The sequence below is a fragment of the Pituophis catenifer genome, unplaced genomic scaffold, assembly GCF_029215685.1.
Source record: "Pituophis catenifer annectens isolate HBS135680 unplaced genomic scaffold, rPitCat1.0.hap2 SCAF_1, whole genome shotgun sequence".
Classification (NCBI taxonomy): Eukaryota; Metazoa; Chordata; class Lepidosauria; order Squamata; family Colubridae; genus Pituophis; species Pituophis catenifer.
In genome coordinates this window covers 183,277,423-183,302,214 of record NW_027256881.1, presented here as the reverse complement: position 1 = coordinate 183,302,214, position 24,792 = coordinate 183,277,423, and the positions used below count along the sequence as shown (strand labels likewise).

The window sequence follows — 24,792 nt, the reverse complement described above, 5'->3', positions numbered from 1 at the left end:
TGGGTATAGGCACGGGTGAAATGCTCCTTTGGCCGAACTAGTAGCGATGGCAGCCAGTGGTTTGGAGAATCGGTAGCGATGGTGACGTGAGGCTCCGCCCACCCACCCAGTCGTCGTTAGTTCCTAATTTTAACCAGGAAGTAACCAGTTTTTTATCGTCTGCGCATGCACAGAAGGATTTGCGCATGCGCAGAGGGTCCATGTGAGGATGTGATGCATGCACGCAAGCGAAGCAAACACATGCACGCGGTGCGTGCACTTCCAAACCGGTTGGGGAGGTAAGTAGATTTCACCCCTGGGTATAGGCAGAGTAGAAGAGGTCCAGCTAGCCTGTAGTGGGAGCTATCTGTGCTGAACCTGAAGAAAAGCAAAGCAAAAGGTCAAGCTGCTCTCTTTTGTAGGGTTTTAGCGATCAGATGGGAGATAGAACTCTGTTGGAGTTTATGAAAACTGTGGGTTTTCTCTTTATGCTTATAAACGTTCCATTAAAAGGTCAGAAGTCTCCTGTGACCCTCTTTCAAAGAAACTGAGCCTTGGGTAAGGAAAGAAACCCAGAAATTTACACAATTATGAAGTGAACTGCCTTTTAGGAACAATATGCAACCTTTGTTTCTGAATGATATATTTAAAACCTGCAACCTAAATGTCTGCTCTTGCTCCTTTTGTTTCTTTCAGCATGTTTGCATTTTTAACTTTTTAAAAAGTTTCCGAGTTTGTTTGATTTTTTTTAATTGCCAGGCAAGCAGAAAAACATCATCATCTCAGTTTAAGCACAACAATCTCCCATTCTTAATTACGACACCGATCATGGAAATTATCTTGGGTCAAGCGCTTTCGCACTCTGAAACCTAATTATGAAAACAGCAGGTGGCTCCTCACTCGAAGCTGTTATTCTAAAGAAGGTAGTGATGAGTGCCATCCATCAACTCATAGAACCGTTTTCGCCCTCCCGGTCCTATGAAACCAGCATTTTAATGCTTTCGATTAAAGAAGGTTTGATTCTCAGCAGGGCAACTCTCAGCTCATCTTCGGCTGCAAAAATTTCTCCCCTGCTTTGCAGATTTGCATCGGGAAACTACTTCCTCCTGCCTTCTTTAAAAATGGGCACACAACATTATTAATGGCACACCATCGACGCTTGGTGGAGGAGGAATAAAGCTTGGCGGTAAAATAAAAATACAATTTTAATAAAGCCTGCTATTAACTGCATCCCAGGAGGCAGCCATAAAGGCACGTTTCTGTGCATAGAAGGGCTATTTCATTGGGTAGGTTATAAACCAGCAAAAACGCAAGCCAGCCCATAAGAGTCTGCTTGAGCTGGTTTTTACAAGAAGGAGAAAAACGAGACGAATCATGGAATACTAACGGGTTTTTTGCAGCTGTTGAAAAACTCCACATCTGAGATGGGGTCCATTAAATATGACCTGACCACATTTGCCCGTAGACCTTTAGGGGCCTCGTTGGTCATCTTCACTCCATTCTGGAGCACAGAAACAGGGAAGTTGGGAGATGGGTAGCTTGTGAGCCACATACGGAAATCTGGATGTGTTGTATCTGGATTCAGTTCCTAATAGAGAAGAAAAAGAAACTCAGTAAGGACAAGAGATCACCAGCTGAGGGTTAGAAATTAAATGTTTCTTCTTAAGGCCTACCCACGTTCAATTATATTTATGTTCAATAACAATTTTTATAAATGGGAACAGGAAACTTGATGTGATGTGTATTCATGTTTAACATGGAATCTTGTATTGCTGAGGTTGTTAACTTGATGCTGACCAGATATTTTAAATTATTCCTATAATCCTAGGCCATCTTGATTGGGGTTTACGATAGTTGTAGTGCAATAAATGCAGAACATGCCGGATAACTGCTTCCTTTTATTGGAAGTATTGCTTCCCCATACTTATTCTTTGCTTTCAAGCACAGTTGAGATATTATGCCATATATTATGTGGGCAAATGTGCTAGATCTATTTATGTTTTAGTAGCATCCATCAATCAATGTCTGATACAATGGTTATATACTCCAATTTAAAAACTAATTGGTACCATTGTAATCTAAGAGATATTTCTCTGTGTGCCTCAATAATTGAACATCAGAGATAGCCAGTTCCAATTTAGGCCTATCTAATTTAACCCCACCCCCCCACCCCCCCAAAAAAATCCATCTTCACAAAACTATTAAAATTTGATTTAAAAATCAATATATCATAGTTTAAAAAATCAGGATGATACAGTCTAATTCAATATTAGAAATAAATGCACCCTGCAGGCCAAACCTAAGCATACATGCTGAAAGTTGAATTCAATGAAAGCTACTATTCACATTTAGAGCCCCAAGGTACTTTCCCAATATTACATTTTATGAAGAGTTTATTCAAGATAAGTATTTAAGGATTAAGTTAATTCCGAGACTCCAAAACAAGTAAAAGTTACTATTTATGTCTCAGGGTTTTTTTGCTGATTGCTTATGTAATAATTCACACTCAAAATTAAAATAGTAATGGAAATGGCAACAGCAATGATGAGGCTTAAATGGAAGAAACATTAGCTAACTTGATGAGTTGGCAATAGCATTACCACTTCCTTTGCTGAGGCACTGGGCAGAACAAGCTGATTCAGTATAGCTTCCTTCAGCCCTCCCCTCTTAAGTCCAAGAGCTTCTGCTCATTAACATTTCCTCTTGCAGAAGCCCAAGTGGGCAAAACAGAAGGGGAAGAAACCATGCAGGGAGGGGGGAAAGTTTATTGACAAATGATTGTTCTCCAGCCCTTCCACTCTTGGATCTGCCAAGCAACCTATTGGTGAAGACTCTTTTATTTATTGATGACCCAAAGGTATAGTTGCATGCTCCCACAAAAGCTAACCTGAAGTAAATTATATTAACAGGTAGGCTGAGAAATCCAAATCTCCAATAGGATTTAACAATTAATTAGAGGGGGGGTTTATATTGTTTTGCTATCATTTAGTAGTCATGTAGATTGGTTCAGTCCAGATTTAGTAGGCCTGTCTCCTACCTCATACACATATTTCTATTCCTGGCTTTATGCATTTTATCTTATTGCCTTCAGTCCAGGTATAATTTTTTCCAACATTACTTTCAAGATCCACCGATTCCTCAGAAGTTCTCTTTGTTCACAATGTCACACTTAAAACTTAGTGGCTCCTTCTGCTACCTTCCTTATGAGCCAATCTGAGTACTGTCGTCTTTAATGCAGCTCTGGCTTCTTTACTGTTGTTCTGCCCATCTCACCCACAAAATTAGCCTACGAGTTACAACTCATCTTTTTCCACATGACATGTTATCATAGTTTAAGCTCCTGTTTATACTCAGATGTTAAACTTTGGGGTAACTTGGAAATGAAGGAAATAAAGAAGTTTGGTTACAAATGGTTTTTGGAAAATCTTAAAGGTAAGGTTAAAATTTGTAATTATTGGTTAAATAGTTTGACTAAAAATTGGGACAGAGTAGCAAAAAAATTAATACCAGACGCATTGTATTTAGGTAAACTGAAAGAGAATTGCCCAATGAAATTAAATAGTAACAGAGAGAGGATTATAATAGAAGAGAAAGTGGAAACAATTAGTGAATGGTTGAAATTTATAGAAAATGAAATGAGGAAAGAGGAAATTTATGGAAAATTAAATATTAATTGGTTTGAAAGAATTCAAATGAATAAATGGAATAGGAAATGCAAAGAAAGGAATGATGAGAGTAGAAAGGAAACGGAATTTGAAAATTTGACATCTCGAATAATAAAAGATGAAATTGGGCCAAAGGGATTAGTTAGTAAAATTTATAAAATTATTAACTTTGATAATAATTCACAAAGGGTAATGAAAGAGAATTGGGTAAAAGAACTGGGTATTGAAATTTCTGATCAAAATTGGAATATGAACTGGGTTAGTAGAATAATGAGGACATTATCAATAAGGATTAAAGAACATAACTATAAAGTTATTTGGAAGTGGTATTTGACCCCAATAAGACTTTTTCAAATGGATAATAAAGTGGATAAAATGTGTTGGAGATGTAAAGTGGAACTCGGGACATATGCTCATATGTGGTATAAATGTAATGGGGTTGAACTTTTTTGGTCTAGGATAGAAAATGAAATATTTGAAATGATTAAGAAGAGGGTCAAATTGAAATTGGAAACCATATTATTATTAATATTGAATGAAACAACATTAACAACTGGAGAAAGAATTGGTGAGGATTTTGGTTATAATGGGGAGAATTATAATTGCTAGATATTGGAAATTAAATGTTGACTTAAAATTAGAAGAATGGTATAATGAAACATGGAAATTTGCATTAAATGATAAATTGACTTGTGATATTAAAATTAGAAGTGGTATATATAAAGAAAATGTTTTTTGGAACACTTGGCAACCATTTGTGGACTTTGCACTTGGGAGATTGGATGAATCGGCACCAGTACCTTATCAAAGAGATTTCTGGAAGAATTGAAGACTTCAATTTCCTAAAACTTCCTTTCCGTTTGTATAGCACGTTGGGGGGAAAAAATTTTCTTTCCTTACTATTGATTTTTGTATTGATTTTTTTTCCTTTTTGTTATTCTTTAACAATAAAAATATAATAAAAAATTAAATATATATATATATACTCACCTCACAGACTTTCTCTAGTGTGGGCATCCATGAGGTTGCAAGATGGCAGTTCTGCAGAACTACCCAACTACCTTCTTTTACTGCCTTCTCAATCATGCGCATAGCAATGGGGCCTTGGCCTTGGCCCAGGGACAGGGAGGTGAGTTTTGATGCACCAAAGCCCTGTACATATAAAACATCCATGGAAAAAAAAAGGGGGGGGAATCATCAAATGTTGCAGGAGCACGGCGAGGGTTAGGTTGCAGTCAACATTTAGAATACTAAAGAAAGTCTTGTTGAAGTCACATCAAGTTATTAAGTTCCATGTATGAAACAAATGCAATTGGCCATGGTCTTCTAGAAGGCATTCCTTGCCTTTCTTTTATTGAAAGAGGTTACTTACTAACAACTTTCACCAAGGCTACCTTCTTTCACGTAGGTTGGTCCTTCTTACGAATTCCTATAACAATTCATAATTGCTGAGTGATAGTGTCCTGATTTCATATCTCAGGAGATTGATGAGGGAGTAAAGGGATTGACGAAACCATTCAATTTGGCAGCCCCCCTATCCTGTCAACATCACCAGCCAGCAGGAAAGCTGCCCATCTGTCACTGCATTACTATGGCTTTAACAGATGACTAGATCATTGACATTCAAAGGAAGAACATGCTTCCTTTACTTTGAGAAAGTAAGTGAGTAAACTCACTTTGAGGTGAGTTTAAAGAGCTAAATTTTGCTTCCTTTCTCCCTGGGTGTGCATGGTTAAGGCCATGTCAGAACTTCCATGCCTGGGGAAGCTGATGGCTAAAAAACAGCTTTCCCTCTTTTTCGTCTCTTCTTGAATCTTAGGGTAGTTGATTGCCAGGGTAGAGAAGGAACAGGTAAGTGGGAAGAGATTGGCTTTTAATCTATCAGATCTCCAGCCTGACAGGTCAACTAATCTTTGGGACTGAAATCCATTGCCTCTACTGAAATTAATATGTACTGAGGCTTGGGGATAAAGGACACTCTAAGTACTTTAATGGATACAGATTCAACCAGGGGTTCAGAAAAGTGACTGTTCATAAATAGTGCAGCCTATATTCATTCCAATACTAGTGTGTGTTATCCATGCTGCATTCCATAAAAGGATAAAAACAACTACAGGAAGAGTGTTTTCTTCCTTCTACAGCCCCCTGAATACCAGCGTGTATAATAAGGAATACCTCACATAGAGAGAAGTAATGATATGAGCATTGTGGCACAAGCTCTGTCCCTTTTGTATGTGTGTGCTATGATGTTGCACACATGCACATAAACATGGCAACATCAGTTATGTCATTCTGACAATATTATCACATTCTGAGATGAAACCACTGGGCTTTGTCAATGTAAATCAGATCAAGCCTGTAAAATTATTTTAACTGATGTTCCCGGCAACCCTGAAGCCTTTTGCTCATATATCATCCCGCTGAACAAGTAATGCAATAGCAAGCACTCCAGTGTTAGGCCTCATATCCACTGAGAAGCTCAATGAAATAATCATCTACATACCTGGTCATCGGCAAATTTGAGAAGAGCTGCCATGGGATCTGCACCCGGAGACAACACAAAAATTAGTGCAGCACAGCAGTGGCTATCCCCAAAAGCTTTGTTTAAGTCAAAAGGAGGAGGCTCAATAAACAGACGGCCCAAGTTGTTAATGATAAATTCTTGCACCATGGGAATAATCTAGAAAGTCAAGAAGGCAAAAAAAAAATGACATGGTTTTCCTTAAAAATCATTATATATATGATTGACTTGTGCTGTTTAATAAAAGCACACACTAATCACAGAGTTTCAAATGCTGTGCTTCTACTTCCAATTCTCTTAAAAAATTAAAAGGAATAATTTTGGTACAAGAAAAAAAAGAAAAAGTGGAAAAGAAAAAATTACAAGTTACGTAAACTTCTACATGATCAAGTATGAGTATTATGTTCATATTAGTTGCAATGTCCCAATCCATCTTTCTCCAACCTGGCATAGTCTAAATCAATATTTTTAAAAACTTTTTTCTCTCAAGAGGCCTTCCTATTTTAAAAAATTATGGAAGACCCCCTCCCAAGGGCTTTTATTTGTATGAGTTGTATTTATTCATATTTACCATATTAAAAATTAAAACTGATCCATTGACTGTTGCTATTACTTGATGGGATTTTTAAAATGTATTATTTTTCAACACAGGTTAGCAATAATAATAAATTTGACAAAATAATAATTTTGTCTTTGCAGACCCCTGAGAGCATCGGGGGAGGGTGGGGGGTGGAGAGCAGGGATCCTAAGGTCATATTTTAAATGTGTTCTAAATGATAGTAGAGGAAGTATAGCAATTCTGTGTTCATAATAGTTGCTGAAATCCAAATCTTTAGGGGTAGGGATAAGCAAAAGTGTAATTCCCTCTTGCCACCAATGAGCCAATGGATCCTTCTTTTGATGACCACTATTCTACATATACATCCATGCTGAAAGAGAGGGAGGGAGAGAGGGAGAAAGTGAGACAACATAGAATGTTGGCATACAATGACAAATAGCATCAGACATTATCACCTTTATTTCTAAGAATGCCTCTGGCTTCCCTGCAGAAAATAAACATTGGGATGACTTGGTTTACATAAGATCCCATAAATCAGCTGCAAAAAATGTACAACCACCAGATGGCAGAAAAGAGATGCAGGACTGTCGCTGCCACCTAGTGTCTGTACAGAAGTTTGCAGTCCTACTTTACAAGCCTTCACACCAGCCTCAAAAAAAAAAAAAAAAAAAAAAGATTCACATGTGCCCACCAGCTCCAAAAAATATTCTACCTCTCTCAGTTTGGGCCATACCCTTACATCAGAGAAGCTGGGCCTCAATGCCAGCTCAAGCAGGGATATAACCAAATAATTGTTCTGTATTATTAGGGTAGTGAGCAGCCAGGGTTAATAACTCTCAAGAATTTAGGCAAATGGCAGGAGCAAGAAAAGCAGCATCTGCTTCAAGTAGTTATCTGCAGAATTAAAAGGAAAGGAGCATCCCAAGAAGTAAGATGTTAATTATAGTAAGTAACCAATTTATGTACTAGTCTTTTTTTAAAAAGTATTTTATTGCTTTTACTTTTTGATGTTTTAATGTTTATTTTATTTAGCATTTTCTAAAATATTTTAATGCAGACTTGATTTTTGAATTAGTGTTTTAAATCTTAAACACTTTGAGATTTACCTTTAAGAGGAAAAGGTATTGTAGTGATTTAGATAGATTAAACTATCCATGTTTATTTATAGTTTATCCATCTTTTCTCCCAACTCTTAAAGGTTGATTAACAGGTGACATCAATTGAGAGAGCTAACAAAATGCCTTAAATATGAAGCCAGAATCCATACAAGCTTGTGGCTTTGAAAGAAAGTGTGGTGAGAATAACAGTTTGCAACATTCATAGCCTACATGGAGGCTTTCCTGAGAGAAATCACTTCAACTTCCAAAAACCTACTTGCATTCAGAGAAATGTATGAATATAGAAATCGCCTACAGACCTTAACTGCATGGCCTTTTAAGGACAACTGCAAATGTACTCCTGAGAATGTAAGTCTAGAGGTTCTGGGAAATCTTTGAAAAGAGCCACCATTTTTTTTTTCAATGATGTGTATTCATTCAAAGTAGAGTTCAGCCAGGCTTTCTCTGTATAAATATAATCTTACCTGGAACAATACTTTTAGCTGTTCTTAAAAATTGGAGTTTTCCTCCCTTCCTGAGAAGGGAAAAGCTTGCTGCTAAATCATTCTTTGTGTTGTTGTTTTTTAACATTTCAGAAGAGGAAAGAGAAAAAGGTCTACTCCTCCTGTTCCAAATCTGCAAGCTTTATTTCTCAATTATGTTACAAACCTCTCTAGTTTTTAAAAGAAGCCCAGGCTGGCTCCCATATATTTTTCTAGAAATTGTAGGGGAAAGCTCTTGTAGGTATATCTTTAAGCTGGGGAAAACTGTTGCTATCAGCTTAGGAATTCTCTCCTAGAAAAGTTCCAGTTGAGGGACTAGTTCACTTCCATATTCTTTCCTTTAGTAAAACTAAGCTGTCTGAGGTGGCTCTGTGAAAAATGGAATATGCAGGACAAAGGAGATGCAAGTTTTTGTATAAGCCTAGCAAACTTTTCTTTTTTGGAGATTGTTTGGCTCTGAGATCTCCTGCAAACGGAGGATGTTTGATAGTTGAGAAAAACAAAAGGTGGTATGTCAGGCAGCCTAAACAGAATTGTATAGAATCTGCAGAAATGCAGACTAATTCCAGATGCAGTTTACTTTTCAGTATAAGTAAGAAAAATTGTAAATCAATTTGAATTATGCAGAACTCTGAGATATAAGTCAGAGTCCAACAATCTGCGCATAGCTTAGCCTATTATGTTAGGCCAACTCCTGTGACTGATTCAATCTTCAAGGAAACATAGCTTAACCTTGTGATGTGGACACAGCAGTGGTGAAATGTAAAATTTGTTACTACCGGTTCTGTGGGTGGGGTGGGTGTGGCCAACTATTTTTTTTTTACTTTTTTAAAGCATTTTTTTACAACTTATTCAGGTGAACCTATTCAGGTGAATAGGTTGTAAAAAATGCTTTTAAAAGGTAAAAAAAAAGAGGCTCTGACAATCACAGCTGTGGCACGCGATTGTCAGCCTTTTTTTACCTTTTAAAAGCAGGAAGTAATGACACTCGGGCAGGTGGGCGGAGCTTCATGCCGCCATCGCTACCGATTCTCTGAACCACCTGCCACAATCGCTACTGGATCGTCCGATCCGGTCCAAATCGGGAGCATTTCACCCCTGGGACATAGTCATTAGTAAAGATCCAGCTGATGGCAAACAATATCCTAGAAAGTACAAAAGTTCTCTCTCAGTCTTCAAAGTGTCCTTATCCTCTTCTTATGTAGATGGCCAAGGCTGGCTTCATCCACCATCCACATGCAGAGGAACCTGATGTGGCCAAGTGCTTCTTCTGCTTGATAGAGTTAGAGGGCTGGGAGTCCAATCATGATCCCTGGTATGTATGGTTTCCGATTGCTGATTTTCTGCCTTAATGCAGCTCAGACTAAGAATGTTGTTGTCTGTGCACTTGTGGAGGAGGTTAGAAAACCATTTCTTGGCTGGAGCAGAATTACTTTCCCCAAGTTCTGATAGGTATCTCCCCACCTTTAATGGAATTTCATATGCTTTTTTAGTTCCCATTGAGGAAACAATTCAACCAACCTAAACAATACAGCCAAAAGACAAACAGAGGTATATGCAAACATTTCATATTGGCTCATCAGTACCTATATTGCAATAACACAGTTTAAATAAGCGTCAAATATAAGATCTGGCAAGAGCATTAATTAAGCCTATAACGTATGCAGGAAAGCAACCAATGGCAAGCCTTACGCCCATGGAAGACGTAGATTGACATAAAGCCGTTTCTGCATGCCCAAGGGAGGCTTCAAACAGTTAATGGCAACTGCCTCAGCAAACCGCAGGAAACGAGAGTTCCTGTGGTGCAGTAAAACTTTCCACGCAGAGTTTGGAACTACCTGGTGGCCTGTAGATAGTAAGTGACTTGTAATGGCCGAAGAATGCATTTTATGGCCATGATTTGCTGCTAGTGTTGGATTACTCAAGTCTGTCTGGACCCATTTCGGAAGATGCTCCTTTATTCTGAAAGCCAAACACCTATCAGTTCTGCCGATGTAATTGTCTCCGCAATTACAAACTGGTAAACACAATGAGCTTTGGCACTGATCGGTTGTGCTTCCTTAATTAGGGGCAGCAGTAGCCTCTGGGTTTGATGTAATATGTGAAGCTCAGCCGTACCAAATGTTGCTTCAATTAAGGTATTTAAATGTCGAGTTGTCAGGCGTGCTAATTGATCCCCCTTAATTGATCCCCCTCAACCAACCTAGTTTACTTGTTGCTTTACAAAGGTACAAGTGCTGATAGTGACTTAGTAACTTGTTGCATAACATTACTTTGTCACTGAATCATGCTGGAAGATGTGAATGACGGGCATCTGCTTACATGGAAAATGTTTACATTTCTAACTGTAGCACTAAGCTGTGTTCCTGAAAGTTTCTTCTACTTTTCCTGGCTCATTCTACTTCTTGCCAATGGCATTTTTTCCCTGGCAGGTTGGAGCACTCCAAGCGTAGTCAAGACTCATGTGGGTTCTTGTCCCTTTCAAAGAATTTTGATGATCTGACAGTAGAAGAATACTATGAACTAGAGATGGAGAGGGCCAGAAATTTTCTTGTAAGTAATGGAACTGATATCAGGAGAGCTGAGGTGACGTAAGCAATCTGAATTTAATGATGAACTTAAAGCACCTCCTGACCCCATCCATTCCTTAACAAACTTTTCATGGGTCAGTGTGAAATGTGGCTTCTCTTTCTTTCTAAAAATCTTGCTTTGTTGCTGCAAGAGGCTGCTGACGTACGTACAACTGACAGCTACCATTTTTCTCCCTATTTTTTCTCTTTGACAAGCATTGACAAAGATTTACTTTTTTCCCTCACAGTAGCCTAAAATCATGCTGGGCTATGAGCGTGGATCCAAATGAGCAATTGAGGTTGGAAACAATTACTGTCAAAGGTGTAGATGCTTTCTTTTAAAAAGGAAGGCTATTAATATATTCTGCAGTATCCCTTGTAGTTGTTCATGCTGTCTATCATCTAAAAATTGTGGCTAACTGAATTCTCCACTTATTTTCAAGTGCAAAACAGGCCGAAGTATAATAAACACCTTTGAAAAAGAAGCAGCTCTAACAAGGAAACGTCTTGTGGATCATTTCATGAATAAATACCAGTACACACCAGAAACCGAGACTTCTGCCATTTGCAACAAAAGAAAATTGTGTGCCAGCCAACAAATAGAAGAGAATGGATTGTAGCTGACAATCTCTTGTGATGACAAGCACGGTCAGAGGTAAAGGCATATATTAATGTGAACAAAGGCCTGGCCTGTAATACTGCCTAATATGACATGAATGGAATCTTCGGATAGCCATTTATATTCCTGATGCTTTTATTGTGTTGTAATGCTTGTTCTGCATAAAGCCAGAAGGAAATAATTCTGACTTATGGAAGTAATCCACTAAACTGAGATAATGTGTTTGGATAATGTAAAGATAGAATTTTAAATAAAGGGTTTTGGACAGACTAAGAGGGATTTCTTTTAAACTGATATTCAAATTTATCCAATAATGTATCTTATAAATAATATGCACAATACAGTTGTCAGTGTAAGGCCAACTCTGCAATATGTTGCTTTTGGCATCACACATCAAGGTGTGATGAGTTTCCCTATTTAAGAGCTTGCGTGTCACAATAGTGTTCCTCCATGAACAAATATGAAAAAAAAATGCTTTTAATATATGTGCTATTCATTTTTTTGAATCTGTTATGTGACTCCTACAAAACTGAAGACAGCAGTACATTTACCTAAAATAGTGTACAAGGAATCTGTGTAAATTAGGGAAGAAGAAACTGTAAAATGCTCCATTGGAAATGTCTATAAAGTTTGTGAAAGGCCACTGTATATATTGAAAAATAAGCAAAGATTATTTACCTAGAATCATCAAAACAAATAAACATCACAGTAATGTAAGGCAAGCAGTGTTTCTGTGTCTGGAAAGTTCTTGTCCCTTTTTCCATTCTCTGATGTAATAGGAAGAGAGAGATTCACCTATTAGTAAATTATTTACCCACCACAAGTAAAGATTCTTCCACCAGCTATTCCAGTATTGGCTACTTCCAATGTAGATTTTTTAAAAAGACACAGCTACCCTTCTTAAGGGTGAACAATTAGATAGCACTCAGTCTAATATACCGTACATTTGTTAACCAGCTGACCATACTTACTTTGTCAGGTCTCAGACAACGAATGATTAGCATCCTCTGGAACCCTTCGAGTTTATCTTGCCACTCCTCAGGAAATTCCTCATGGTGAGGATTCTGAAAACAGAGACAATTCTTGAACCCAAAAAATGGCAAAGGGGGATTATAATACTAAACAACAAAACTGAAAATCTTCAAAAGATTCAATTTCATGTCACATGGTTCAAGTCAGGATGCAGATGGTCCTTGACTTATAACCGCATTTGAGATGGGAATGTCTGTTAGTAAGTTGTGTGGTCATTAAGTGCCCAATTTTACGACCTTTTTTGCCATACTCATTAAGGCAATCATATTACTCCTGGACACTGCAACTGACATAAATACATGCTGATCAATAAAGCACGCTGAACTGCAGTCCTGTGACCACAAGAATGCTGTGACCGTTGTGTGAGAAGTAAGACTGTCAAAGGATCATAAGCTGAGAACTACAACTACCCATATGCATCTGCATGAATCATTCTTTACAGTCCTACCCTCAGCCTCACACATACAGTACGCATATATGTGTTTATTTGACTGCATGCACGTCTCCAAATTAAGCTGAAACTTCACTTTTTAAAAAATGAGCTATCGTTCATGAAAACTCAAGTGATAATTATCTGGTGCTTAAGGTGCCGGAAATTTTTTTGTTTCGCTACAGAAGATTAATATGGCTAGCTGTCTTAGGAAATTCATTCAAAACACTTCATGGAAATCTCCAGCTCTTTCTCAGTCATTAACTCCCAATGAAAAAAATTGTCCAATAATTTATTCTGGACCATTAGCAAACAATTTCCGTATCCAAAAGTGTGGTTAACCAGCAGTTATTAAACCATTATCCTATGTCTCAGTGGCATTGGAACTATTGTCAACGGTATGATGACAGCTCTGCTTCCAGTCTTCTGGGGTGGCTTCTCCAAAAAAAATTCTGCAGAAGCTTCCTCCTTTTTCTTCTTTCAGAATGGAAGGTTTTCCAGCCATCTGCAACTAACATTAATGGAGGGGTCATTCACATTTACCTGATTTTTAATTCTAATTTATTTGACATGCTGGGGTCAAAACATTAACTCACTTGCCTCAAAGGAAGTGTGCTCTGTCATGAAACTGTAAGTCATTTTCCAGTTTGCTCTCTGTGTTCTCTTTAACAACATACCAAACTAAATATTTTAGCCTCACCTGAACATATGAACCCGTTGTAGATTGAGAGCTAAAGTAAGTGATGCTTCACTGGAACCCATAGATGCTACTTTAAACCTAGCACACGCATGGAGAAAAACAAAGGCACTGGAAGGGGAACAGACCACTTCCTCTTCACATATGAAGTCGCTAATAGAGGAGTAAGACACACATCTTTATTGCCCAGCATCTAACAATTTTGCTAGACCTCAAGAAATGGCTTTTCCCTATTCTGTTCCATGGTAAGCAGTGGATTTGGAATCATTCAAGCATACTCGCTAACTCTACTACTTAGAAACACAGCAAATGTATTATCCTCAGATAGTTCCAGAACTTGCAGTGTCTCCAGTTGCCTACCCAGCAAAAAACTGAGCTATGAACAATTTGGACAAAGCAATACTTCATCAAACTGGTTCATCAAACATTTCTTATTAATATCCAAAATTAATAATTATGCATGAGTGCCCAGAGAAGAGATTTATAAATATTCCAATAGCTCTGACAAGAAGGAAGAAAGTCTGAAGGTTAACACAGTCTGGTTTCCAGCTTTATGTCAATTTAAAATAAAACAAGCCTTAATTGATCAAAGCCATGTTTGGTCACCACACTATAAAAAAGATGTTGAGACTCTAGAAAGAGTGCAGAGAAGAGCAACCAAGATGATTAGGGGACTGGAGGCTAAAACATATGGTGAACGGTTGCAGGAACTGGGCATAGCTACTCTAGTGAAGAGAATGACCAGGGGAGACATGATAGCAGTGTTCCAATATTTGAGGGGCTCAAGCTATTTTCCAAAGCAGGCCAGACAAGGAATAATGGATTGAAACTGGTCAAGGAGAGATTCAACCTGGAAATAAGGAAAAATTTTCTGACAGAACAATCAACCAATGGAACAGCTTGTCTTCAGAAGTTGTGGGAGCTTCATCACTGGAAGCCTTCAAGAAGAGACTGGACTGCCAACTGTCAAAAATGGTGTAGGGTCTGCTTGGGCATGGGGTTGGACTAGTCACTAGTCACTAGTCACTAGATGACCTACAAGGTCCCTTCCAACTCTGTTAATCTGTATCTAGAATCAACAGCAATCTCACAAAGGTGAATGTTTCAAAAACAGAGTAATAAAAAATTAGTTCCTTTGGAATTAAAAATTCACCTGGATATAGGATCAATCAGAAACTGGCTTTCCAGAAATATGATGAGACAGTCCAATTAGCAATTAATTCTGCTACAAAAACAAAAGTTCTGTCAGATCCTATTTGGTTGCACGTGAATTTTTTGGTTGCATTTTCATAATCCTGAAAATTATGTTACAGTGCTGATCACTTTATCCCTGAATATACCAGCTGCAGCTGCTGCAAAATATCAGAATATCAAATATCAGTCCTTAACCTGCTAGCCCTGAAGCACATCTCCATTAGATTGACGCTGGCCTTGAAAATCTGCATCGATATGGAGCCAGCTTTCATTAAAAGTAATTCTAAAATGGGAAACTATAAAATAAACCAATAAAAGTGCATCAGAAGTAAAAAAACAGATCATGGCAAGGCTGTAACTACAATAAAAAACAGCAGCATATGAACTGTTTTGAATTTTTTCCTACTAATCTAAAAGTTGATATTTTTCAATTAACAAAATTATTACCAATAATTGTAAAAGTAATGATTGTCCTTATAAACATAGTTTAGAATACAAAAATAAAGATATATGTGGGAGGGTTTAATGCTGAAGCAAAGATGAATGCTTATTTAAATGAGGAATGTACACCAGATAATTACAGACCTACCAAACTATCATATACAGTTTTCCATCCTTCCTTCAAGCGTATAAATTCCTTTCGAATACTTCTGAACATTGGCAAATCATCCAGGCGGCAGATTTCATCCCATGACTTCTGGGGAAGCCAGGGGCAAGGATTAGAATAAGGATTGTCCAGGCCTATCCCTCCTGTTAACAGAAACTTCCACTCATCCTCATTAATCTGCAATAATTTCAAACAAAATAAATTACTTAAAACTTTGAAATTCAAAGATGCAATTGTTTATGCAGCCAAAACCAAGTTCAGAGACTGTATTTTTCCAAATTTGTTAAAAGTTGCATCTGATTGGAAGCTGATTCTTTACCTCGAGGCCTCTTGTATTAATGTCTATCCTGGACAATCGTGCAAACATTGAAGAGAATAAGTAGAAGGAAGAGAAGAACTATTTCTTCCCTCAGTTTTTCCTTGGGCAATGCTACCAACTGAACTCAAATGGAGAAAAGCATAGTAAGATGCATGGATTCAAGTTTCAACGTTTCAGTGCAACCCTGCAAATTACTGGAAACGGGAGCTTTGGTTGCTACGCCAATGCCGTTTTATGGTCAGAAGACAACCATTTTGAATCTGAGGTGACAAGGGCGGGATCAAATCAAATCCTTCCAAATCTGTAAAACTAGGGATTCTGGCCTAGTCTTTCAGCATAGCTGCAAGGACCAACCATCCAGGAGGACCCAAATGTTAATGTTGATCTGCGAAGACATGCATCATTTTAAAATTGTCCCTAGGGTCCAGATGTTCCGCAGTCCCAGGGCATTATGGGTATTTAATGTTGTAATTACCTATTCTGATACAGTCATTATTGATAAGAAAATATCTTGGTAGGCATTCTTTAAAAACAGAGTTCGCCCTTGCCTGAGGAACTGTTACTCAGGCAAAGACCATTTTGTCTTATTTCATCGTCCTTCATAAAATTTTGTTTGTCCCCAGATCACTTGTTATGTTTAGATTAATATATCAAAAAGATATTTCCAGGAAATAGAGGAGACAAAATGCTTAACAATACATCACTTTCGGTAGTTGAAGTATTTTAGAAAGAGAACATTTTGGTGAGTTGGTTGCTTTACCTCCTGTGCCTCAAAGTTTTTCCTTTTGTATGTTGTCTTCTCCTGGAAGCTTAAGGCAGCTAATGTGGGGAGAAAGTAAGCTTTTTATTCCCATTATGGCCCACTGAGATAAGTTGGTTTGAGAGAACATGACTAACTTAAATTCCCAAGCAACCCTGTGGTCAAGTGGGAAGTTAAACTTGAAGGTCCCCAATAACTGAGTGTCCCCAATTAAAAAAAAAATCAACCACATTTATACACACAGAAATATAAATACACACCCAACCGAGTGATACACGGCATCGTATACTTTCCCTGTGGGTACCTTCTGAGCCTTGTCCCATCCATTGCCCATCCCCTATAGTAGTAGCAATGGAGGAAAGCTTCAAGATAAGGAAGAGCAGAGGGCTTGATGCTGTACTGGATTCTGGAAGGAGGGAGAGAAGCAGAGGAGGCTGGATCCTGGGATAAAGAGGGAAAGATCATTGTTTGGAGAGAAAAGGGGAATCTGATCTTGTGCTGGTGAAGGCTGAATTAGGACAAGAGGGAGAAAACAAGCGAGCAGCAAAGAGACAAGTTAGGGAAGAATACAAGGCTAGGTGCAAGCAGAAGAGAAAGACTGAAGGAGATGGGAGCAACAGGGCAATGAACTGAGAGAATGGCAGGATGGAATGAGGATACAGAAAGAAAGAATGTTGGGAAATGTGTGAATGGGGCAGGAAGGGGCCAAGGGGCTGCTTCAGTTTCTTTAAAAGTAAACAAGCAATTCTGACAATTTTTGCCCTTTTTACTTTCCTGCTGGAATTCAGAGTTTAGAAATATTTGGGGAAAAAACTAGAGTATCAGACATATGGTACCCCATTATGCAAAAATCCCATCCAGTAATGTGTTTTTAGCAGCACTAACCAATTTATCGTGCTTCAGAAGATTTACATTCAGGCAGAAGGAGAAGAGCAGCTTGTCTTTTTCAAAGAGCGAGCGGCAGATGTTGACATAGAGGGAGTAAGTAAAGTGATCTCTGAGAAGCCTCAGTCTGAAAGTATTAAAAAAAATAAATAACAGGGAAGGAATCTAAAAGACAACACTGTGGCAGCCATAAGTCTGAAGATCTTTGAAATTTCAATTCTACAGGAGTAATCTATTTTTTCAATTAAATATTTTATTTTTAAAAAGTTGCACAAGGAACCCCGCTAATCCTTCAGGAGATACCCTTCAGAGCAAGGGTCCCCAACCTTGGCAACTTTAAGCCTGGAGGACTTCAACTCCCAGAATTCCTGAAGTCAACATTGCCAGAAAAATAGCTGGCCCATTTAAAGTGTCAACAACTTGAAACTGTAAGTAATGGGTCCAAAGTGAGAATAAATTGGTCCAAACACAAAAAAACAGCAAGCAATCAAACATCCAAAAAGTACAGAGAGGATAAAGGGGATGGGGAGGCTGAATTCAAACATCAAGTTTGTGTTTATTATTTAGCAGTCCCAAGCTACAAATGAATATCACATAAAATCTAACACTGAACTCAATTTTCACAGCACATTATTTTTTAAATGACTTTTCACTGAAGTCAACTTAAATGCTGTGTCCAATTAACTGAAGATAGTGAAATTAGTCAAGCTAGGTTTGCCTAATTTTCTCAAGGTTTGCTATTTAAGTCCTACTTCGGTATTTTTATTGAATTATTAAAGAAGAACATTTGGAGGGGAAGGAAAACTTTGAATGAAAAACTTATGCATGTTCCATTCGCTTTCTTTCTTACACAGTTCTTCAGAGTGAGGCATTTATCACTTTTAAAGTATTTGGTCTCCAATACTTCAAACTTGCACAGGTAAAAATATGTCCACAACAACAGCTTCTTTCTTCATATAGCTTGCTTGAGCATATTGAAAACACATTATAAAGGCATACATTCCTTTGTTTTCATTTTATCAGAACTTCAACATTGAAAACCAAAAACACAGACTTGTTCTGTGAAGCAGAACAGAACAGAACTGTTCCATACTCTTTCTGCATAAAAATTGACTCCTGCATATCCACAATTCCCCCGTCTCCCTAATATACAGGTAGTCCTCGACTTACAATCACAATTGAGCCCAAAATATCTGTGGTTAAAAGTGAAACACTTAAGTGAGTTTTGCTCCATTTTACGACATTCCTTGCCATAGTTGTTAAATGAATCAGCGCAGTTGTTAAGTTAGTAACCTGGCTGTTAAGTGAATCTGGCTTCCCCATTAACTTTGCTTCTCAGGAGATCAGGAAATGGGATCACATGACCACAGGACATGCAACTGTCATAAATATGAACCAGTTGCCAAGCATCTGAATTTTGATCACATGACCATGAGGATGCTGCAAAGGTTGTAACTGTGAAAAATTGTCACAAGTCACTTTATTCAGTGCCGCTGTAACTTTGAACAGTCACTAAATGAACTGTTGTAAGTCAAGGTCTAACTGTAATTTAAGATGGTTGACGTTCTGCACTGTTACCTTTAGAACAATTTTGGAAAATAGGAAGTGGCATACAAATCCTTTAAGCAAATAAATAGTGGGAATCTGAAATCTATCACAAATAAGCTGGAACTCTATTAACAGATATAGATTTGCTCACCCTGGCTCAAATTACAATAAAATACTCTTTTGGGAGGGAGGAGCACATACTTAATCCAATGAAATCAGTACACATATGCTAATTTGATTAAATATAACTTGATTAATATATAACTTGATTCCAGTCTCAGGTTAGTTAGTAGACTTAGAAGAAAATACCATCTCCACCTGCCTCTGTATTGGTTCCTATCTTGCCCAGTTTTTTTGATAATTTTTAATGTTCAAGGTTTTAATGCTTTATATTGCAGTTTTATGATGCTGTAGGCCTTGCAGAGTCACTCGACAGTGAGATGGGCGGCGTAGAAACTTAATAAATAAATTTTATCTAGAACTTTTCAATATAATAAACAGCCTAAGTAATAAAAACTGAAAATCCCAACCCACCCGCTCTTGCTGGATGCTTCACAGTTAGAACAGATGGTAAAAGCAACATTAGCATCGTAATTATTTCATATACCTTTCTTGCAAAATATCTGACTTTTCTGAGTTGTCTATAGACATGATGAAGAGGTTGATGAACCAGGTTAAGGAATACTGGTACATGGGCTCAATATTAGCCAGGTCAGCAATTGAAAAAAAGAGGATTGATGAATGAATTGCAATGGGGCGGTAGCCCATCCGGGTAGCATCTATCTTCTTTTCCGTTTCTTCTGCTATGGCTTGCTTTTCCGAAATTTCATTAGCCAAAGCTTTAGAAGAGGATAATATCTTGATAGCAGTCTCGTCTTCCAAAATATTTCCTTCAGACGATGACAGAACTTCTAAAATTTTGTCCTCTATTTCCTGTAGCTGTCTATAACAGAAAATTAGGTTAATACCTTGTAGAAGCTGCGAGTGATCTGAAAATGATTTGATATAGTCAAAGGATCCTAGAATATTAATTACTTTAGAAACAAAACTGGAACTGAGGGATTAAATCTTTGACAGTTATTTTAAACTGTAAGGTAGAAAACAGACACAAAATTGATTTTGTACAATAATTTCTTGACCCATTCCAGCCAATCAGCAAAACACACATACAAGTAGTCCTCGACTTATGACCACAATTAAGCCCAAAATTTTGTTGTTCAGGATACATTTGTTAAGTGAATTTTGCCCCATTTTATGATCTTTCTTGCCTCAGTTGTTAAGTGAATCACTGCAGTTGATAAGCGAGTAACCCGGTTGCTAAGTGAATCTGGCTTCCCCATTGATTGGCTTGTCAGAAGGTCTCAAAAGGGGATCACATGACCTTGGGACACAGCAATGGTCATAAATATGAATCAGTTGCCAAGGATCTGAATTTTGATCACATGATCATGGGGATGCTGCAAAGGTCATAACTATGAAAAGTGACGGTCATAAGTCACTTTTTTCACTGCCTTTGTAACTTTGAACGGTCACTAAATGAACTATTGCAAGTCAAGGACTACCTGTACTGTAGGTCTACATCAGCTTCCCTAATTTGATGCTTTTCAAATGTGTTGCGCTTAACTTCCATAATCCTCATTAAAATTTAAAATATAATAGAGTTCATCTGTTGAAGAAGCCCATTTTAGTGAAGTCACAAGCTTTTCACTCTTAGAAAAAGTTAATAGTGGGCTCAGTTCAATCCCTACCTCCTAAATCTCTCTGATCTATGCTAATCTTGGGGAAAGTCTGAGTTGCTCTTCTCAATGGCCAGGGATCTTTCATAATTCTACTCTGTCCCCGAGCTGCCATTCTGAGCTGCATTTTATATTGAAACTAATGAAGTCCACTTTGGAATGCAGCAGTCTTTCCTAGTCTGGTACTTTTCACATGTTAATCATCAACTTCTCAAGTGTCCACTCACAAGAAAGGTTCATGATTATGGTATTTAGAAAAATAAGGCAAGAGGAACCTCTGTTATCAAACAGTATCTACAATCTGATCTAGTTTCAGTTATTTAGTACAGCATCATGTAGTAGCCAGATGTCTCTGGAAAGACTGAAAGTCAACATTAAAACATTGGCACTCCCCCGTTTCCCTTTAAAAACTATTTAATAGCCTCTGAAAAAGTAGGAGATGCCATACAACCATCATGGACAGCTTGCATTACCCTCCATTAAGGTGCTGAAGTCCTTTATAAAACCATCTAAGCTAGTGACCATTACTGAGTCTTGCAATGATAAAGTCTACCTATGAGCTGTCCTGTGGGTGGTTTTATACAGCTATTTAAACCAAGATAAAGACCCAATGACTCCCTTTGTACCACATGCTAAAACTCAGTTAATATAAACCTTCATTAGTTTTCTTGTGGTTTAGCATATAATAGGCATAGAATCATTCAATGGTACAGAAGGCATTATAAATTACAGAGGAAAATATGGAATGTCAAAAAAATCACTTAGCATATTTCAATTGTTTCAGTGAAGGATTCTCTGTATAAACAGAGACACTCATTGGCGCTTTATAGAAGACTTTTGAAAAGCCTTATTTGAAAGAGAAATAATATCCTCAAATGTTATGGAGAATTCTCTGCCAATAAAGCTCAAGAGTACATTTACAGAATAATTTTCACTCTTTTGACTTCTCAATTACCTACAAAGTCAGACCACACTTTACAGTGAACAGAAAAGGTCTTGTTAGTCCAAGAATTTTCACAATTCTTACTTTTCCAGTAACAAAGTCAACTACTTTTTATCAGGAGCTACACAATTAATGATTATATACAAGTAATCCTCAATTTACAACCACGTTAGAGACTGTAAAACCTGTTGTTAAGCAATGTAGTCATTAAGTGAGGTATCACATGGCCATACCCAATTTTATTACCTTTTACCACAGACATTAAGGAAATCACCCACTGTCATTAAGTGAGACACCAAATGACTGTGATTTCCTACTAGGTTCCCCATTGAGTTTGTTTGTTATAAACCAGCTAAGAAGGTTGCAAATCACTTAGCACTACCAATAGCACTTAGACTTATATATTGCTCTCTGCTATACAGTAGAGCTATACAGTACTCTCTGAGCAGTTTACAATGTCAGCATATTGCCCCTAACAAGCTGAGTCATCCTCATTTTACTGACCTCAAAAAAACAAGGCTGAGTTAACCCTGAACTGGTCAAGATCAAACTCCTGGCAGTGGCAGAGTTAGCCTGCAACACTGCATTCAAACTACTGTGCCACCACAGCTCACATGACTGCAGGATGCTGCAATTGTTGTGTGAACCAGTTCCCAACAGACCAGATTACGATCACATGACCACTGGGGCACTGTGACAATTTTCAATGTAAGGACCAGTAATACATCACTTTCTTTCAAGGCCATCATAAATAAAATTAAATGGTCACTAAATGAATGGTGGTAAATCGAGGACTTCTGTATGTTAATTACTTTCTCTCTGTAGAACATTATCATTCAGTTGAGATAACTTTTTATCTAATAATATTTTGATACTTTTTATTTTCAGCTCCTTGTAAGATCAGGGCTTGTTTTTCTTCTTCCAGATCTGGCCTCTCTCTTGCAACAACTATTCCAAGCAGTTGATCTTGCATCCCCTCTGAAGTTATCATGAAATTTAACAAAGTTACCTGAAAATTTCAAGAGTTCCAAATTAGAATTAGAACCAAGTAAGCCAAAATCCAATAGTCAACACCAGTTATCCAAATAAAATATTTAAACTTCAAGATGCTGTGATATATTCTAACATAATGGTCCCCAACATTTTTGGCACCAGGGACCAGTTTTGTGGAAGACAATTTTTCCACGGACAGGGGAAATGGTTTCAGTTTCGTTTGCTCACCCATGCTCCCCTCCAGCGCTGTGGCCCAGTTCCTAACAAATGGGGTTGGAGACCCCTGTTCTAACACATATCAAACATTTCTGAGAAAGAGAAAAGAATTACTTCTGCTTTTGTCTGAAAGTTGTCCTCTTCACCATACGGCAGTCTTCTCCAAACAAGTACTTTCAAAATATATTTTCCTGATCTCTAGAATTCCCATACTTGTGTATAGCGGGTGGAAATTCTCACAAATAGGAAGTGCTAGGTTGGAGTAGACTGCCATAAAGTAATTCCCACCTTCTGGTCAGAAAATAACAGCACTCTATGCCCAAAGGGACCATGGGAGGACTTGTAAAATCAAGTTAGCACAGATCATCATGGAGAAAATCTACCCATTTGGTCATTAAGAATTGGCAATGACTTGACTGCCACATAATGAAACAAAATCTGTGGGTTGCACTTTGATAGACTAATTAGCTTTCAACTCAGCTTTTCCAGAGAGAGTGATATCAAGAAAAGTTTTGCCCTATTTATTTTGGAACTTCATAGTTGGCAAAGTCTGATTGATGGGAACTCCTACCTCCAGCTTCCTGTTCCACAGTTTCCTCCACCCCCACCCCCCGGAAACCAAGGCACTTTGGTGCTTTTTTCTCTTCTTCCTCATAGTGGCTGTTTGGTTCCTCCCCCTGCCCTCCCCCTCCCAAAAAAGCAAAGGCAAATATGAGAATTGCTGGGTGTCAATGGATCACAATGGGGTTTTCACATTCCTCTAGCAATAGCAATAGCAATAACACTTAGACTTATATACCACTTCCCTGTGCTTTACAACCCTCTCTAAGCGGTTTACAGAGTCAGCATATTGCCCCCAACAATGTGGGTTCTCATTTTACTAACCTCGGAAGGATGGAAAGCTGAGTCAATCTTGAGCCGGTCAGGATCGAACTGCTGGCAGTCGACAGAATTAGCCTGCAATACTGCATTCTAACCATTGCACCACCATGGCTCATAGCAGGAGGTTGGGAGGCCGAGTGTAGTGAAAAGAACAGCAATAAAGAGATTCTTACAGCAATATAGAAAAAAAGTAAAGAAAATATAATAGAGGAGCTTTTAATCTAACGGTGGGATTTACCCTGGACTTTTGTTAGTGCCAAAGATGAGTATCTGTTCAGAACAAAAGAGAACCTTTGAAACTGATCAATGGAACATACATGGCCTATTCACATTCAGTCTTTGTCATTTTTCTGCCTTCTTCCCATTGTTAGATCCTTTGTATTAGTGTTAATATGCTTAAATATTTTTAAATTTATATATAATACACATAATCACTCACATATATGTCAGAGGGAGAGAATGGAAAAAAGTATCTGCTCATATTAATGTTATATATGCATTATCATTATGAGCCACACAGTGGTTAGAGCACAGGACTGCAGGCTACTTCTGCTGACTGCTGGCTGACTGCAATTTGGCAGTTCAAATCTCATCAGGTTCAAGGTTGACTCAGCCTTCCATCCTTCAGAGGTGGGTAAAGTGAGGACCCAAATTGTTGGGGGCAATATGCTGACTCTGTAAACCGCTTAGAGAGGGATGTAAATCAGTGTGAAGCGGTATATAAGTCTAAGTGTCAGGTTTCGCTGCTATCTTAAATAAACTTCATTCTCAAACGCGAGGTCTCTAATGAATCTTTTTTTTTTATTTAAGAATAGAAAGAACGACATCCCTGAACTCTTCGTGCAGCCAAAACTGGCACCTCCTTCCAAACCCCTCCCTTTCCCTTCTTCAACCCCAATGTCTCACTGGCCATCGTGCAGATCCATCTCTTCGTCCCAAGCACTTTCTTTTCACAGGAATTCCCCCCTCCCTCTATCACCCAGGTAACGCTATCTACTAAAGAGCAGGAAACTAGGTAAAAGTTCATCTCAGCATTA

At 38.1% G+C, this 24,792-nt stretch overlaps 2 protein-coding genes across 2 annotated transcripts in view; one reads left to right on the top strand and one right to left on the bottom strand.

The window, feature by feature from the left end:
• Positions 1-24,792, bottom strand: part of DNAH7 (dynein axonemal heavy chain 7) — a 151,579-nt gene that overhangs the window by 15,140 nt on the left and 111,647 nt on the right. The window contains exons 49-56 of the mRNA XM_070933286.1: positions 22,540-22,673; positions 19,593-19,928; positions 17,438-17,564; positions 15,456-15,650; positions 12,485-12,577; positions 6,148-6,324; positions 4,635-4,796; positions 1,367-1,567 (exon numbers count right to left, since the gene is read on the bottom strand). Coding sequence (XP_070789387.1) covers positions 1,367-1,567; positions 4,635-4,796; positions 6,148-6,324; positions 12,485-12,577; positions 15,456-15,650; positions 17,438-17,564; positions 19,593-19,928; positions 22,540-22,673 — 1,425 coding nt within the window. The remainder of the gene's footprint in view (positions 1-1,366; positions 1,568-4,634; positions 4,797-6,147; positions 6,325-12,484; positions 12,578-15,455; positions 15,651-17,437; positions 17,565-19,592; positions 19,929-22,539; positions 22,674-24,792) is intronic.
• Positions 8,053-11,514, top strand: LOC139309131 (baculoviral IAP repeat-containing protein 5.1-like). Its single transcript, XM_070933287.1, has 4 exons — positions 8,053-8,190; positions 9,530-9,639; positions 10,757-10,877; positions 11,338-11,514. Exons 1-4 carry the CDS (start codon positions 8,053-8,055, stop codon positions 11,512-11,514), a joined length of 546 nt encoding a protein of 181 aa, XP_070789388.1.

Coding starts and splice junctions, on each gene's coding strand:
- LOC139309131 (XM_070933287.1), top strand. CDS start 8,053: ATGGAGGCTTTCCTGAGAGAAATCACTTCAACTTCCAAAAACCTACTT. Junction 8,191..9,529: donor GCAAATGTACTCCTGAGAAT/GTAAGTCTAGAG, acceptor CTTCTTATGTAG/ATGGCCAAGGCTGGCTTCAT. Junction 9,640..10,756: donor GAGTCCAATCATGATCCCTG/GTATGTATGGTT, acceptor TTTCCCTGGCAG/GTTGGAGCACTCCAAGCGTA.